This window comes from Mercenaria mercenaria, chromosome 14, assembly GCF_021730395.1.
Source record: "Mercenaria mercenaria strain notata chromosome 14, MADL_Memer_1, whole genome shotgun sequence".
NCBI lineage: Eukaryota > Metazoa > Mollusca > Bivalvia > Venerida > Veneridae > Mercenaria > Mercenaria mercenaria.
This window is the reverse complement of record NC_069374.1, coordinates 23265584-23285041: the sequence shown is the minus strand read 5'-3', so window position 1 is coordinate 23285041 and position 19458 is coordinate 23265584. Positions and strand designations below refer to the sequence as shown.

At 37.4% G+C, this 19458-nt stretch overlaps 2 protein-coding genes across 3 annotated transcripts in view; both read right to left on the bottom strand.

Annotated features, from left to right (window-relative positions):
- Positions 1-19458, bottom strand: part of LOC123529642 (uncharacterized) — a 582930-nt gene that overhangs the window by 91787 nt on the left and 471685 nt on the right. The window lies entirely within an intron of this gene.
- Positions 14333-19458, bottom strand: part of LOC123534656 (uncharacterized) — a 38249-nt gene continuing 33123 nt past the window's right edge. Inside the window, exon 4 of the mRNA XM_053523051.1 lies at positions 14333-18663. Within this exon, the coding sequence (XP_053379026.1) occupies positions 16229-18663 (2435 nt within the window). The 3' untranslated portion in view covers positions 14333-16228. The remainder of the gene's footprint in view (positions 18664-19458) is intronic.

The window sequence follows — 19458 nt, the reverse complement described above, 5'->3', positions numbered from 1 at the left end:
CAGTCAGTACAGATGACAGTTTGCCATTTTCTAAGCTTAAAGTTAAAACATCTATTGCAGCAGCTGCTGAAAGCAAAACAAGCATAGATGATGACGTACCCCTAGCTACGCTGTCCTCAAGACAGCAGAAGAAGAAGAAAAAGACCAGTAAGCAAGACAAGAAGCATTTGTCCCCATTAACTACAGATGACGCAGAGAGCGATTACTCAAGTACCGACACTGACGAAAATGAAAGTGACGCTGGTGTATTAAATGAATCAGAGAGCTCTTCTTCCGAGTCTGGACATGAAGGAAATGAAAGTGACATCGAAGCTGGAGACGATTTGCTGAGTGGCATGCAATGGTGCGACAAGTTACGCAAGATTACAGAAAAAAACGTTCATTGGATCCAAACCAGGACCAAGGCGACTGCTCTCAACGACATCTTCTAAACTGGATCATTTCTTTCAATTGTTTCCCGAATCAATTATTAAAATGATGCGAGCATCAACGGAAGCATATGTACCCATTTATGAGGCTAGAAAACGGCAAAAGGATCCAAATTGGAGAGACACCTATTACAAACCGATTACAAGCGACATGATTAAGGCATACATTGGCATTCGTACATGTATGATAATGGCCGTAGATCCTAAGCCATCCTTGGCAGATTACTGGTCTACATATCCGGCATTCAGAAATGAGCGCATTGCTTCAGTTATGTCACATGACCGCTTTGTAAACATGCAGAGCTATTTCAACATCAATGACCCACGAAAAGATCCTGTTAGACTATCTGGCAAGGACGCAGAAGAAAAGAGGAAGAAAGATCCATTGTACACGGTTTCACCGCTAATTGAAGGTGTATGGAAAAACAGTATCAGACTGTACAACCTGCACCAAGAAATAAGTATCGATGAAGCAATGCCAATGTGTCATGGCCAACACTGGGGAATAGCAGGTGCACCGAACAAACCGGCTAAAGGAGGATTCAAAATATTCGTGCTGGCGGACGCAGTCACTGGATATATGTCAGATTTTATAGTATATTTACGTAAACAGAAAGAAGTTGGACTAACTCGAACCGTAGTGGAGACGAGTGGAAGGAAAAGTTGGCAACAACCATGTCATTTTCGTTGAAAAATGTTATACATCCGTCCATTTGGCTTTGTCTTTGTACGAAAAAGGAACATGCATTTCGAAATTCCGGCTCACTGGGCGACGATTTTGGTTATCTGAACTAAAGATATAAAAAAAAAAAGGAAGAAGGACGACAAAGTCCGCAATCTCAAACGTGGTGAGTCAATGGAAAGACAATCGAAGGACGGTAGACTTCTTGTGTCTGTAGGGAAAACCAAAAGGCATGTCTACAATTTAAATACTTACTACAATCCCATATACAATCGAAGAGACGCACTACGTATCAATGCCCCAAACCTATCCCAGAATTCAACAAATTTATGGGCGGAGTAGATCGCCACGACCACCTGCGTTCAAACTACTCATTACAAAGATCCTGCTCACGATGGTGGACCTACTTTGCAAGGTTTGCGGTTGATTTAGCGCTTATAAATGGATTCCTGTTGTACAAAGGACTAAACCCACAAGCAAAGCATAAGAAGTTTCATTTGAAGGTAAAGAGTTTTATAATACTATAATATTAATTTTATGAATATTATTTCTGCTCCTATAACCTAACATGTGTATCAAACTGACTTTCTAATGTCAACTTTCGTCATGTCACTGCCACACAACTATCGTTCAAACATAAGCATTTTAGCAGGTAGTTCAATTTAAAAAGTAAATTTATAGATTCATCACAAAAAAAATCAAAGTTTATTTGCTTACTCCAGCTAAAGTGATTGAAAAACTTTGCAGGTTGCTGAACAATCAACTGATTGGTGGATTCACCGACAGGAAACGTGCACAAAGACAGACCGATACCAATGAACTTGTACCGACAGCACCGCATCAACAAGACACGCTGCCAGGCAGGGCCAGGGCATGTCGAATTTGTTCGTTGCTCGGCGACAGATCTCCAAGTGGGAGAGCAAAAGAGACACGACATGGATGCATTGACTGCAAAGTCAATCTCCAAAGCTATTAGATTTAACTATTTTTCTAAATATTGACGGATATTTAATATGTTTAAATATGTTACAAAAATGTTGCAATATGTATCGGTAATATTTTGTACATATATATTGATTCGACAAGACATTCTCTCTTATTATATATTCTATATATTTCTCAGGGATTGTTTCGTCCTATACCACAACAGAAGGCAAGAAAGTCCCTCATGCTTGACAAGTGCACTCAGACAGGGGAAGTGTTCTTGACGCCAACAAAACGTCGACCCCGGAGGAACAACATGGGTATGCTTAGGCACTTGAGACTTTAATTATCACAAATATTATTATTTTTAAAGTTCATTATATTTTTTTATTCCTTACCTTGCCGTTATAAATTAATGCATAATAATAATCTGGAAAATATAGACAAACATTGTACTTTACATACTGACATTTCAACCTTTATATATTGCAACAGTAAGAATGGTTTTATTATATTTATTATATTCCCTCGAAATAAACGAGTACGAGAAGAAATTTCTACACCGCAGAGGAAACGTTCATTGTTGGAATCTGAGGAAAGTCTCAATTCCAGAAAGGAGTCTTTGAAACGCAGCTGCAAGAAAGCAAACACTGGAGATGATGGTGAGAAAATTACAATGTACTATTTTTTAAATAACGTACAAACATGCATTGCTAAAACTAAAACAACCACTCGGATTTTGTTTTATTAACAGTAAGTTAAAGATTGTACATATTAATGCAAGGATTAAATCGTTGTACATTGCAGTTACTCAAACTCCCGACACCGATACAGGAAAACGGAGGGATTCGACTGCAGGTGTCACACCATCACGGTCCACTTACAGACCAAAAACTGAAAAACGAACAAAGAAAGACAAATGACACAGTAATTGACAGTCTTGTAACATATATTATGTTCATAAACACGTTTGGCCGATAGTGAAATGGACAACACTTTGTTTATGGTCACACTCATGAGATTAAAGATTGTGTGTCGTGTATAAAAGATACCTATTTTGTCGGTCATTATATTTGGGTATGCCATTATGTAGTATAATTATAAAACCTATATCATAATGCTTTTATATTGTTAAGCACATTCGTTGTACCTTTCGTAGACACAGCACGTGTACACAAACTATATTCACACAGCTACTGATGTGTCTCTTTATGTCATTCGAAATGGAATTGGATTTGTATTGAAAGAACGTATTCATGTCTCATAATAATTATTATTGCCTTGCACAGTACTAATTCACCATTACACTACATTTTATTTCTATTATTTTTATACAGCTTAGTAGTTAACCTAGAATAAAGGTAGTTATAGTGAAAGAAGTTTTTTAATAACAAGCGTACAGTTTTATGCTTTAATATACAATTTCATATGACGGCACTTACCTTTACCAGGGTAATAGGAGATCATACACACTAGTTTCTAGACGTTTACAATACATTTTTATAAGTTAAAAGTTACAGTAGTGTATAGAATAACTGCTGTAAATAACGGCATCAAAATAAAATCGTAATTCTTGTCCGTTATAGGAAGTTCAAACACACTTGTATGTAGACGTTTATTTAACAAATAATCAAGACCTTCGTGTTGTTAATCGTCTAATTTACCACGGTTCATAGTTCAGATGCGTAGGAATTGAACCACGAGTGGTTAAATACTGAAGCATCTGAACGATGGACCGTGGTAAATTAGACGATAAATCACAAAAAGGCCTTTTCATTCTAACATGCTCACTGACATATTTTAATAAATATTATGCTGGACTTCATTTACCTAAGGAGTAATGTATTGGATGTCATGCGGCAATTTGACGTCATAATGCTCTCTTACCGGTCCGCCCGTCAACCGTTTATCGCAGAATATACAGAGCTTGATTTCCTTCTTTGTTTAACTGGAAATCAAATCGAGCCATGTTAGAATATACATTTTTAAACATTACCAAGGGGGGCGGTGGTGGATCGCACTGAACCTTACCTAAACAACAAAGACGGCGGCACTACACGAAAAGGTGATGTTTCTTTTAAAACATGGTGGAGAAAATCACATAGATATAAACCTGCTACATACATTTTAGTACATACCAGGTTTTGTTGAAAAGAAAAACCTGTTTAGTTTTGCCTGAATGTTGGTTACAGGATTCGAATCGAGGGAAAATGTAAATAAAATCGTAGGGTAAAGTTTAGTGCAGTTTCCTTAAATAGTACTTTTCTCAAAATATTCACGAAAATATACACTTTTATCATACTCTAGAGGTTTCTGTTTTAAATATACACCCAAAGTTATCTGTCTGGTGCTAAAATAACTTTTAAATTCCCGCAAAGCTCAATTTTAATTTTCATGGTAAGGTTCAGTGCCCAAAATCGATGGATAAGGTTCAGTGCATTACAAACACATTATTGTAGGGGTTCATAGTTTCTCATTTCAGGAGGTAACTGGTTGAATATTATTAGTGTCCGAAACAGCAGAAAGACTAATGGTATTAAATGTTCTTTCATTCTGATACAAGTTTAAAATATATAATTACTTCGGAAAATGGCATCTAAATAGCTTGACCGTATCCTGACATTATTCTGAACCAAGGAAATGTATGACCCCAAAATTTACATATTGTGTTTAACAAATATTCTAGAGTTTGCTAATTTTTAAATCAGCAGTATGTTCACAGTATAAAATGACATGAAAGCTGCTGTGCAATCAAGCACATTCGGCTGTCATCGAAGGATTAAATCAAGAGATTTTTACTGCAATGTGAGCGTGCTGTTGTTGGCAGATGGATATTTGGAAAACCATCATCATCAAGTTGGGCCTTTTCGAGTTTGAGTATATTACCAGAGGATGTAAAATAAACACTCCATAGTCATCCTATAAGTGATGCTTTGCTATGAAAATACAAATGGCATCTTTAAAGACTCGAACAAAACTTTTACGCTCTTAATATTTTTATAAACATAAATCATACCGAGTGGAACACTTTGTAATACGTTTGCAAGGATGAAGATGCAGAATGTTCGGGGATAAAAGCGTATTCATCCGACACGGGTACAACAAACCTTTTCATTATACAACTACACAAATGAATTACAAGATTCAACAATTCGAATGTTATATGACATTATCCATTAGCCATGTAGTGCTTTAATAGAAACATCAGTGATAGAGTGTCAGATGTAAGTGCCCAAGTCGTGGGTTCACTTACTGACAGCGTCATACCAAAGACTTTACGTAATTTCACCAACAGCTTCTGTGCTTGGCACTCAGTATCAATAGGAAAAATGACCCATCTTCTCTCAAATCCTTGTGAAGGTGGATATCACCAGAAACAAGTTGTGAAGAATACATATAATTCATTTAAGTTATACAAGTTGTGTCATCAGCATCCTAAAATAAATTAATGTTAACTAGCCACGCTTGTTGTCATTAAATAGGTATAGAAGTCGTTTATCATACATGTTTACAGCTTCGAATCAAAAGCTACTTCACCCCTTGTGGTTGCAAAATTAATTTCACCCCCTTCCACACTTATAATTCAAGCGGTATAATATAATACTATCAATCTTACATTTCATTATTTTTTTTATATAAAACACGTTATGAATGTTTTGAAGCTGTATATTCCATGTCTCTACATCACATGGGACTGTTGTGAAGATATTTTAATGCAAAACAGAAATTTAGAACAAGAGGGCCAATATGGCCCTAGATCGCTCACCTGAGTAACACATCATAACAGTATAAACACGTTTGACATAGTGACCCAGTTTTTGACACCACATGACCCAGTTTCAAACTCGTCCGAGTTTCAAGGAAATAAACATTCTGACCAAGTTTCATGAAGATTGAATCAAAAATGTGACCTCTAGAGTGTAAACAAAATTTTTCTTCAATTTGGCCTAGTGACCTAGTTTTTGACCCTACCTGACCCATTTTTTAACCTATCCAAGATTTCATGGAGACAAATATTCTGACTAATATTCATTAAGATTGGACCAAAAATGTGGCCTCTTGAGTGTAAACAAGCTTTTTCTTTAAATTGATCCAGTGACCTAGTTTTTGATCCCACGTGACCTTGATTTGACATCATCCAAGACTTCACGAAAACAAACATTCTGACCAAGTTTCATGAAGATTTAATAAACAAGAGGGCCATGATGGCCCTAGGTCGCTCACCAGAGTAACACACCATAACAAACATGTTAGACCTAGTGACCCAGTTTTTGACACCACATGACCCAGTTTCGAAGTCGTCTGAGTTTTCAAGGAGATAGACATTCTGACCAAGTTTCCTGAAGATTGGAGCAAAAATGTGGCCTCTAGTGGTTTTTTTTCTTCGATTTGGCCTAGTGACCTAGTTTTTTATTCAACCGGACCAAATTTTTAACCCGCCCGAAATTTCATCGAGACAAATACTCTGACCAATTTTCATTAAGATTGGACCAAAAATGTGGCCTGAGTGTAAACAAGCATTTTCTTTGATTTGACCTAGTGACCTAGTTTTTGACCCCACATGAACCAGATTAGAACTCGTTCATGACTTAATGAAAACAAACATTCTGACAGAGTTTCGTGAAGATTGGAGCAAAAGGTGGCCTCTAGAGTGTAAACAAGCTTTTCCTTTAATTTTACCAAGTGACCTAGTTTTTGACCCTACATGACCCAGAGTCGAAATCATAAAAGACTTCATGATACCAAACATTCTGACCAAGTTTTATGAAGAAATGTGTCAATGGGACACAGACGCCCCCACTACATGACAAAGGACACAGATCAACTTTGGGAAAACAATATGTTGCTATTTAAAAAAAAATGCAAAAAATAACAATAAGCTACGTGCGACAAAACATTAAAATGACAATTTTTTCCTAGGTCAGGGGCCATAACTCCTGAAATACTGAAAGAATCAGGCACATGCAGACCAACATTCCTGTAAACTTTGGTGACTCTAGGTCAAATAATTTTGGAGCTACACGCGACACAACATTAAAATGACCAATTTTTAACTAAGTCAGGGGCCATAACTCCTACACGACTGAATGAATCCGGACGTGAAACCCTAGGTGCACAACTGCACATGCTGACCAACATTCCTGTAAACTTTGGTGACTCTAGGTCAAATACTTTTGGAGCTACGCACGACACAACATTAAAATGACCAATTTTTTACTAAGTCAGGGCCATAACTCCTACATGACTGAATGAATCCAGACGCGAAACCCCAGGTGCACAACTGCACATGCTGACTAACATTCCTGTAAACTTTGGTGACTCTAGGTCAAATAGTTTTGGAGCTACGCACGACACAACATTAAAATGACCAAATTTTTACTAAGTCAGGGGCCATAACTCCTACACGACTGTATGAATCCGGACGCGAAACCCGAAGGTGCACAACTACACATGCTGACCAACATTCCTGTAAAGTTTTGTGACTCACGTCAAATACTTTTGGAGCTAGGCGCGACACAACATTCTCAGGACGGACGGACAAGGGCAAATCTATATGCACCCTCCCCCCTCCACAAATGTGGCCCCTAGAGTGTAAACAAGCTTTTTCTTTGATTTGACCTGGTGACCTTGTTTTTGACCCCAGGTGACCCAGATAAAAATTCGCCTGAGATTTCATGGAGACAAACATTCTGACCAAGTTTCATGCACATCAGTTGAAAAATGCAGCTCCTACTGCATACACAAGGTTGGTCTTTGATATGACCAGGTGACCTACTTTTTGACCCCAGATAACCCATATTCGAACCTGACCTAGATTTCATCAAGAAGATCATTCTGATCAAATTTGACGAGTATCCATTGAAAAATGCAGCCCCTATTACCTACACATAGTTTTTCTTTGATTTGACTGGGTGACCTAGTTTTTGACCCCAGATTCCAATTTTACCTAGATTTCATCAAGACAAGCATTCTGACCAATTCTCATGAGTTTCAAACTTAAAATTTGGTCTCTCGATTTTCCTTTGATCTGACCTAGTGCCCTAGTTTTTGACCCCACATGACCCAGATTCAAACTTGGCCTAAAGATCATCAATATAAACATTCTGACCAAGTTTCATGAAGATAGGGTCATAAATATGGCCTCTTAGAGTGTTAACAAGCTTTTCCTTTGATTTGACCGGGTGACCTAGTTTTTGACCCCACATGACACAGATTCAAACTTGGCCTAGAGGTCATCGAGATAAACATTCTGATCAAGTTCATGCAGATAGAGTCATAAATGCGGCCTCTAGAGTGTTAACAAGCTTTTCCTTTAATTTGACTGGATGACCTAGTTTTTGATCCAACATTACCCAGATTCGAACTTGACCTAGAGGTCATTAAGACAAACATTCTGACCAATAATTCTCATGAGTTTCAAACTTAAAATGTGGTCTCTAGAGTGTTAACAAAATTGTCCTCTGATCTGGCCTAGGGACCTAGTTTTTGACCCCACATGACCCAGATTCAAACTTGGCCTAAATATCATCAAGATAAACATTCTGACGAAGTTTTATGAAGATAGGGTCATAAATGTGGCCTCTAGAGTGTTAACAAGCTTTTCCTTTGATTTGACCGGGTGACCTAGTTTTTTACCCCACATGACCCAGATTCAAATTCGACCTAGAGGTCATCAAGATAAACATTCTGACCAAGTTTCGTGAAGATAGGGTCATAAGTGTTAACAAGATTTTCCTTTGATCTGGCCTACTGACCTAGTTTTTTACCCCACATGACCCAGTTTCGAACTTGACCTAGAGATCATCAAGACAAATATTCTGACCAAGTTGCATAATGATTGGAGGATAACTGTGGCCTCTAGAGTGTTAATAAGGCAAATGTTGACACACGACGGACGACGACGGACACCAGACAATGACCGATCACAATAGCTCAAGTAGAGCACTTTGTGCTCTGGTGAGCTAAAAATGTGTCCCATAGAGTGTAAACAAGCTTTGTTGTATTTGATCTTGTGACCTAGTTTTTGACCCCTAGCGACCCGGATAAAAACTAATCCGAGATTTCATGGAGACAAACATTCTGACCAAGTTTCATGCATATCAAAAGAAAAATGCAACCCCTACTGCATACACAAGGTTTTTCTTTGATTTGACCAGGTGACATAGTTTTTGACCCCAGATGACCAATATTCTAACTTGACCTAGATTTCATCAAGAAGATCATTCTGATCAAATTTCATGAATATCCAGTCAAAAATGCAGCCCCTATTGCACACACACAGTTTATCTTCACCGAGGGAGCTAGTTTTTTGACCCAATTGACCCAGATTCGAACCTGACCTATATTTTATCAAGACAAACATTCTGACCAATTCTCAAGAAATTCAAACTTAAAATGTGGTCTCTAGAGTGTTAACAAGATTTTCCTTTGATCTGATCTAGTGACCTAGTGTTTGACCCCACATGGCCCAGATTCAAGCTTGACCTAAAGGTCATTAAGACAAACATTCTGACCAATTCTCATGAGTTTCAAACTTAAAATGTGGTCTCTCGAGTGTTAACAAGATTTTCCTTTGATCTGGCCTAGTGACCTAGTTGTTGACCCCACATGATCCAGTTTCGAACTTGACCCAAAGATCGTCAATATAAACATGCTGACCAAGTTTCAAGAAGATAGGATCATAAATGTGGCCTCTATAGAGTTAACAAGCTTTTCCTTTGATTTGACAGGCTGACCTAGTTTTTGACCCCACATGTCCCAGATTCGAATTTGACCTAGAAGTCGTCAAGAAAAACATTTGACCAATTCCCATGAGTTTCAAACTTAAAATGTGGTCTCCTAGAGTGTTAACAAGATTTTCCTTTGATCTAGCCTAGTGAACTAGTTTTTGAACCCACATGACCCAGTTTCGAACTTGACCTAAAGATCATCAAGACAAACATTCTGACCAAGTTTCATAAAGATTGGGTCACAACTGTGGCCTCTATAGTGTTAACAAGGCAAATGTTGACGCACGATTCACGACGGACAATGACCGAGCAAGCTAAAAAACGTTTTGTTTACTGACACGAAAACTGATGGCAAAATGAACTGGACTTAATTAACCAACGTTAGCGTATAAACCAGTCAAAATAATCTGACAAATGCGGAAATAACACTGCAACAAAGGCAAAAGTTGAGTACATCTTACTTTTGGTATCCATATGGAATCGAAAGAAATGGAGAAGGATTCAATGACATTGTAGAGATATAACTACATTTACTCAGTATATCTATCCATCTTCCTACCTACCTATCTTCCGATACTGTCTAACCCTTTACAGGGACCTAGACACTTTCGGAAATTTTTTTGAGTTTTAACCTGAAAGACAGCGGTTGATAATGGCGTGGTTGCCTTGCTATGGGGACGAGATAATCTTCCATCGGGAAAGCAACCGGTTGATTTGAGAGTGATACACAAGAGAGATTTCTACAAAATATGTTTGAAATCCGGCTAACAGTTTCTGAGAAGATTTTTTAAAGATTTTCCTTTCGGTTGCCATGGTAACCATAGTTTTGAATGGATTTTAATACTTTGGGCAATTTTACAAAGGGGGCCACCCAAGGATCATTCCTGTGAAGTTTGGTGTAAATCTGCCCAGTAGTTTTGAAGAATTATTTAGAAATTGTTGACGGACGACGCAAGACGGACATCAAGCGGTCACAAAAGCTCACCTTGAGCCTTTGGCAAGGTGAGCTAAAAAGTATACATGTATGAACAAGAGGGCCATGAAAGCCCTGTATCGCTCACCTGACCGAGGAATCATCAAGATTAACATTCTGACCAAATTTCATTAAGATATGGTCAAAAATGTGGCCTCTAGAGTGTTAACTAGCTTTTTCTTCGATTTGACCTGGTGACCTAGTTTTTGACCCCAGATGACCCAATATCGAACTCGTCCAAGATTTTATTGAGGGTAACATTCTGACCAAGTTTCATTAAGCACTTTGTGCTCAGGTGAGCTAATAAGAAAAAGTGCTTGACGTTTTGACTATAGTCATTTTAGTACATGCGTTCAGTCAAAAAGCATTGCAAGTATATGTAAAAAGTAACATTTGTTTCACAAAATAATAAACAGTTCTAGTAGAATACTTACATATTAGTAAATCTGTAAATCTAGTAACAAAATTAGTTCCATACATGGCCTATCCTTCTAGGTTTTTTTTAATCTAATAATAACAAAAATATTGAATAGTTGTAGATTTGACTATATAAACGCAGATTTGTACATCTAATTATAACTTTATTTAATTTCATACATGACCGATCAAATACATTTTGAATTACACATTTGTAAATTTTATTATAATAGTAAGTTTATTTTCGATGTGCTATATACTCACGGGAGGGGATCCAACATATGTATTCCCAAATGGGCACCGCTTAAATTCATATGTTGTGCTTCCGGTAGTACATATGTGGTAAACATTTCGCAAAAAAACAGGTGAGATTTTTATTTGTGATTGAATTTTGCGGAAATGACATTGTTTTGCCAAAAAAATCGCGATGCAGTGCAACCGAGTATACATTAACCAGCACGTAAGTGCATTTACCTTACCTGTATTTGTAGAAATGACAGAGAAAAACTTATCCTCCGTGAAGCGGTATGACTGAAAATTAGCAACATTTTTATCAACAGATGGAAATATGTTATAATTGCCCTGCGCTTGCTTAAATTTTGCCCTCGGAACCTTCCATATGCAAAACCCCACCCAGAAAAAGAAAATTATGGTGATCACTTTGCTAGAAAAATGTTTTTGGGCGAAAAACCGAATGGGATACATATGTTGTGCATGGGCTACATATGTGGTGCATTAGACTTTTTAGAACTCCACAGGTTTTGAGCTTAAATGGTACCTGGATAAAGAAACGAACTGGAAATACGTGCCAAGTATATGTAACATTATCCAAAAATTATATACATGTATATTAAAGGGAGAGCATATTAGAAACGAGCACAGCTTTAAGCTTACATATGATGCTGTAGAACATTTCCACTACTAAGGGGTCAACGCATCTCTCCTAAATCCGAAGGGGTTTATGTGTTGCTTATGTGTGTTGACCTGTGAATGTCGGAAATGTGCATGTATAGTTTTGTGTGTAGTATATTAGCTGCCGATACGGTCTGCGTAATTATATGTTATTGAACCTAGTGTTCTTTTCGTGTTTGTTTTACTCGTTCATGTGCGCCTCTATGTATATCTTCGGCGGTATTTTGCATCGTTAACCGTGGAAACTGTCCGTCTTTGAACCATGTACGTGAACTGAGTAATAGAGCCAAATATCTGTGTCTCGGGCAACGGACTCGAAAATAAAATGTAATAAATACTTTTGGGTCTGGGATTTCAATTCAGGAGGTAATTTTGGTTTGTCCGATACAGAACTACTGTCCCTGCCGCTCTAATACATAAGATATTGGGGAACTGGCACTTACTTGTGTTGAACTACGCAGTAACTTCGCAAGCTAGACCTATATAGCTTGTGGCAATATAGAAGGGAGGATATATTACAAGGCACTCGGTCAAAAGCTGTGTGATTATAACTCAGCATGGTCATTAAATTATGAAATATGTCCTGGGCCATTAATTTGATTAAGTTACCTACAAGACGGAGCTATGTTCTGATTATATGACCGAGTACCTTGCAGTATATCCTCCTTCCTATATTTCCACAAACTATGATAGGCCTAGAATGTGGAGTTGCGGTATACATGTAACAACGTAGTTTTACACAAGTGCCAGGTCCACAATACCATATGTACATGTAGTGGAGAGGCTGGGCCAGTAGTTCTGTATCGGGCAAACCAAAATACCTCCTGAAACACCCTGACCGTAAAGTATTTATTACATTTTATTTTTGAGTCCGTTGCACGAGATAGATATTTTGCTCTATAACTCAGTTCACGGACAGACAATTTCCACAGTTAACGATGCAAAATACCGCCCAAGATATATATAGAGGCGCACATGAACAGGTAAAGCAAACGTGAAAAGAACACTAGGTTCAAGAACACTAGGTTCAAGAACATATAATTACGCAGACCGTATCGGCAACTAATATACTACACACAAAACTATACATGCATATATCCGACATTCACAGGTCAACACACATAAGCAACACAGTAACGCGTTCGGATTTAGGAGAGATGCATTGACTCCTAAGTGGAAATGTTCTACAACATCTAATATAAGCTTAAAGCTGTGCTCGTTTATAAGTTATCCCTTTCATACAAATGTATATAATTTTTGGACTGATGTGACATATACTTGACACGTAATTCCTGTTCGTTTCTTTATCCTGGTACCATTTAAGCTCAAGATCTGTGGGGTTCTTAAGGTTTAGGAGTATATCACCAAAACACAGAAATATTTTATAAACGAACAACATCGTTACCAATATTTTACCTGACCATTACATGTTCTGCCGTACTGTCCCGTACTGAAAATATTCTGAAAAAGTTGTCCCCCTTTGAAAATGAATGCCATTTGTAAAGAAATAAAAATAAACAATCGCTGAAAACTGTGTTCCACCTAGTTATATGAAATTTCAACACGCGCACGCTATTACAAATGCATCAAAACAAACATGTGTAACAGTTCTTTGAAAATGGTGAGTTTTTAAAAGCGCTTGACTGTGTGAAAGTGGGGCCTGTTTAAACAGTTCTTTTTTCGGAATTCAATGCTTATATCAGTATACTGACACTTGTTTTGTAGAGTAATATAAGTAATATACACGCTATCATTACAAAAACAACAAAACAAGTGTCAGTATACTGAAATAAACATTGAATTCCGAAAAAAAGACTTCCTAAATGGGACCCACTTCTGGGCAGTCAAACGCCTTCAAAAACTCACCATTTTCAAAGAACTGTTACACATGTTAGTTTTGATTCGTTTGCAATCGCATGCGAGTGTTGAAATTTTACATAATTAAGTGGAACACAGTTTTCAGCAATTGTTTATTTTTATTTCTTTACAAATGGCATTCATTTTCAAAGGGGGACAACTTTTTCAGAATATTTTCAGTACGGGACAGTACGGCAGAACATGTAATGGTTAAGTAAAATATTGGTAACGATGTTATTCGTTTATAAAATATTTCTGTGTTTTGGTGATATACTCCTAAACCTTAAAAATCTAATGCACCACATATGTAGCCCATGCACAACATATGTATCCCATTCGGTTTTTCGCCCAAAAATATTTTCCTAGCAAAGTGATCGCCAAATAATTTTTCTTCTGGATGGGGTTTAGCATACGGAAGGTTGCGAGGGCAAAATTAAGCAGGCGCAGGGCAACTAAACAACATATTTCCACCAGTTGATAAAAATGATTCTATTTTTCAGTTATACCGCTTCACGGAGGATACGTTTTTCTCCGTCATTTCTACAAATACAGGTAAGGTAAATGCACTTACATGCTAGGTAATGTATACTCGGTTGCACTGCATCGCGAATTTTTGGCAAAACAATGTCATTTTCACAATATTCAATCACAAATAAAAATCTCACGTATTTTTCTGTGAAATGTTTACCACATATGTACTACCGGAAGCACAACATATGATTTTAAGCGGTGCCCATTTGGGAATACATATGTTGGATCCCCTCCCGTGATACTAGTATTACGATTTAAAAAACTAAATTTTACTATAAAAGTTAGGTAGGAAAATGAAAGCGTTTGGAAATTGTTTAATAAAAATGTTTTTCTTTGCTCATATCAGAAGTTGAAATGTTTATTAACTATGCCTGTTCATTTGATTTTGCAACACCAGGTAATCGTTTACATTACCTGTAGTTTTATCGTACGTGTCCCGATATGTAAAGTTTAAACAGCTTGAAATCAAGATAATGAGGAGTCGTGGTCACAGCCGTGACTTTTGTCTTTTTTGTGTTTAGGTTCTCCTTTCGGGTCACTTCAAATTTAGCCAGTACCCGAAATTCTCAAAGTGAATCTGAGTTACTTTGTTGTCAGTTTTCCAATTGGCAACGATTTTACCACTATACGTGTATGCGTACAATATATCTTCTTTGCGTTTCAACTGAACACTGCTCAATATTTCCTGATTTAAAGCCGTAAGGTCTTCGTTCACAAAGATATCAGATCCAGCAAGTGATTTGCGGTTTTGTATGATTTTGTTTTTTACAGTTCTTGAAATAAATCGAACTATCACTAATCTGTTCTTTCCAGGCTTGTATTTTCTGTGCCCAATGTCGATGTCATGTATGTCGAGATCTAGGTCTCTTATGTACTGGTTTAATTTTAAGCACAATGTTTGGTGCTGATCCATCAAGGCTTTCATGGGTAGAAGTTGTTCAAAGCTGTTTCTACTTTTAGCTCTGACGGCTCCCTAAAGACAGCCAAACTGAACTATTTGAACAAATGTAGGAAAGGACCACAGAAGGATGTTATAAACCAAATTTGGTGACAATCCATCAAGCAGTTCATGAGATGAGGTCATTTAAAGGTTTTCTATTTTAGCTCTGGCGGTCCCTAAAATCAGTCAAGTGTAAACATTTTAATAAATCTGAGAGGACCTCACCAGAAAACTATAGCCGAAGTTTGGTGATGATCCATCCAGTGGTTCATGAGAAGGAGTTCTTTAAGGTTTTTCCATTCTTAGCTCTAGTGGCCCCTAAAATCAATCAAGCGGAACCATTTAAACAAATATGAGAGTAAACGCTACAAGGATGCTACAGGTCAACTTTGGTGATGATCCATCAACCATTCATGAGGAAGTTGTTTAAAGGTTTTTTTTATTTTTAGCTCTGACGGCACCTAAAATCAGCTAGCAGAACCATCTGAACAACTTTGAGAGAGGACTTCACAAGAATGCTACATACCAACTTTGGTGACGATCCAAATACCATGAGAAGAAGTCGTTATAAGGGTTTTGTATTTTCAGCACTGGCGGTCCCTAAAATCAGTCAAGCAGAACCATTTGAATAAACTTGAGAGAGAGGAACTGACATGGATGCTACAGACCAAGGTTGGTGATGATCCATCATGATGTTCAGGAGAAAAAGTTGTTAGTTGTCACAATAGCTCAACTGAACCTCTGCTTCAGATGAGCAAAATACGCATTTTCAATTGGAATAATACATGAATTACTGCAAGAAGAAATACTCTTGTATTTTCAGGATATAGCATATCAAAAGTTATCAATCAGGTTGTTTATTCTGTCCCAGTTTACAGTAAGTCCTTCACATTCTTTCATCTGTGTAATAAGGTATTTCATTGAAGTTTTTCCCGGACATATTTTCTTCCATTCTTTCAAAATGTAATAAATTGTTGTTTTGACCCCTGATGCAAAGTGGTCTATTTCACAACGATCCACATCATCTTGCCCAAGTCCAAGATCTATTCCAAGCAATTTCCAGTTTTTCCCTATTGCTTGTGCTATTTTGCTAAGCTCTTTGTCAGTTAGTTCTCGATCTGGAAGACTTTCATCTGACAATGTAGTTTCTTTCTTGAACCATTGGTCAATGCTTTCCTTCACGTTTACCACGTGACTGCCATGATCAGGACAATGTACATCTTTGTTGCCCCTCACTTGCTTCAAGTCATGTACATGAAAACTACCTTTGTACCCATGTTCAGAATGGTTGCATCGCAAATAATATCTATACAAGTCATCTTTTGAACTGCTCAAAAACTTTTCAAATTCAAGCAATACAACCATTTCGATGTATCTTCGAAATTGTTCACAGACCCTTGCATCTACAGCGCTTGTTGGGCACAGATTGACGACCGTTATCTCTAAGCCATCACTGTCTAAGCCATCTTTGCTTACAGTTATCAACCCCGCATGCTCATAGTTCAACAAAAATGCTCCAACATCTTGAAACAACAGCGGGTCACTTTTGGGGAAATAAACTGGTGGCCATTTTGCTAGAACAGCAGCTGTAACTCTCTGATATATGAGTGGAAGAACCGAGCTATTCTCTAGTTCCAAAACAAGCGAGACATTTGATTTTCTTTTACATGGTGGAAGAAATGCTTTCACCACTTCTTCTTCAGCTTTACATTTCAGGAGACTTGGAACAAGGAAACATCTCGCAACATTCCCACTTTGATCTGATCCAGTAGAGCCATTTATGTCTTTTATCTCTGCAAGTATTCTAAGCCTTTGCATAAATGCTATTAGAACGTCCTTGAAAGCATAAAACTGATTTGTTTCATCATTTCCCCAGACTTCATCCAAGAGATCCATTTCCAGAACACCACTTGTAATGAGCTTATTACCAAGATGATGTAGATTTGGCCTCCATCTGTAGAAACGTTTGGAAGTGATAATGCACTTAAATGCATCAATAAGAAACTGTGGATCAAGCACGACAAACTCATGAAGCTTTTCTTCGTCAAAGAAAATCAAACTCCCTCTCTCGCCATGGTATTTAAGAAACAACTTAACTTGTTCTTCATCTTGAATAGGATGACTGTTTTCAGAATCCAGCTTCAGTACATCTTCCAGTCGTATAATTTTCTTATTTCTCAATTCAAACAGTTTCTTCTCCAGTGGAATCCATTTAGCTGGAATCATTCTATGCTGGGTCTTCGCCAGGCCAACTTTATATATAACATTTCTCAACTGTTCCAAAGACTCATCGTGAGGATCCTTACACTCTACTGCAAACGATGATGGATATAGATGACTGATTGTTTTGGCTGTACATAAAATTTCCATCGCTGCTTCAAGTTGTTTATTTTCATTTCCAGCACAATCTCCCTTGTGTGTTCCAACTAGAATGACAACAGGTTCTTTGCCATCTTGCGATGCTACAAATGAATGTATTGACTCCATCCAGTATGTAAGGGAACTTTTCATTGTATACTGGCTGTTTGGAAAGTCTTCATCTATTAACATGCTGTCTAGAGGTTCTTTCAGATTGAAAACTAGGAGATATATTGCATTTTTTGAATGAAAGACTTGATGCGTAGCGTAGTAAATAAACTGTCCACCAAAGTCCCAAACATTTATATCAATGATAGTGTCTTCATCAACTTCTGTTGACATTCTCTTTTTGTTGGCATTCAATTTTTGTGCGAATTGTGCAACTGAATCCTTGTCATAAATCAATTCAAACAAGTTAGAACTGTTCTTTTCAATTGATCTTTCTGCCATAGGTTCGTTCAAAACTGTTTCTGTTTCATACAATGCCTCTCTGGACTTCTCAAGAGCAGCCACATCTACTTCGTTTACCATTTGTTTTCCCATAGCTCCAGTTGTTTTATCTAAAGAGTCATCTGAAATATCATCAATGTGTTCCTCATTTTTATTCAGCGACTCAGTCAAAAGTGCCACCTTGACAAGTCGATTCATCATATCATCTTCATGCCCTATCGGTGGTTTGTCATCCCAGTGGAATCCTTTGTTTTGACATTGTTTGCTGTGTACTTCAATGCCATTTGTGCTTTCAACTCCTTCGATAGTCTGTCCGAAAAGCCTTCTTGTAAGTGATGTTTTACCCTGTGCATAGTGACCAACAACCATAACCCTGACACATTTATCCTTTTCTTTACCTTCCTCAAGGGCCTTCAAGTACATGGCTATATCACGTGGATTCAACATAAGCTCTTCTGGAACTAAACAGAAAACGAAACATTATACTGAATGTTCATAATTTTTTATTTAATAAAATAATAATTACTGCTCTAATCATATGTCTTACAATAGAAACCTCTTAGAAACGCAAAAAGCCTTGTCAATGAAAGATAAAAAACAAGCAAATTGGATGAATTGGTATCCCCCGCCAAATGGGCTTGTGGTGGGGAATGGCATAGTACTATATCCGGCAAAAAGTTAAGTAGAGATGGAAGACTGTAAAAGTATACGTACGTGTTTGCCTTCATGGAAGGTTTGAAAAATTAAAAAAACAAAGAATGAAATTCTACCAATTTGTTAGTTTGTTATGTACAAATATGTGGATTTTTAAACAATTAAAGGACAATTACTCGGAAGTTACTAAAGAGATCCTGATGAAATCTTGTGTGCACTACACTATTATGGTGATCTAAATTCAATTAAGTTTCATAGTTCTAGGTAAAATATGTCACAAGTTATGGAGCAGAAATTGCCATATTTATAAAACCGTATATAGTTAACACTAGAAACTACTAAGGGCCATAACTCTGGTGTTACCTGGGCAATCTAACTGAAACTTGGGGGCCGCATTACTCTATAGTGGTGAATATGTATATGGTTTTATTTAAATATTCCAAACCACTTCCTAGATATGGCTCCGGACGGATGGACGGACGGACGGACGTTCCTATATATGAGTATTTATGTGGCTACTCTTTTGTTCCCTCTATTGTTCTTTTAGCCACGTAAAAGAAAAATAGTCACATGAAAGCTTAAGGAATGAATGCCATCAAAAA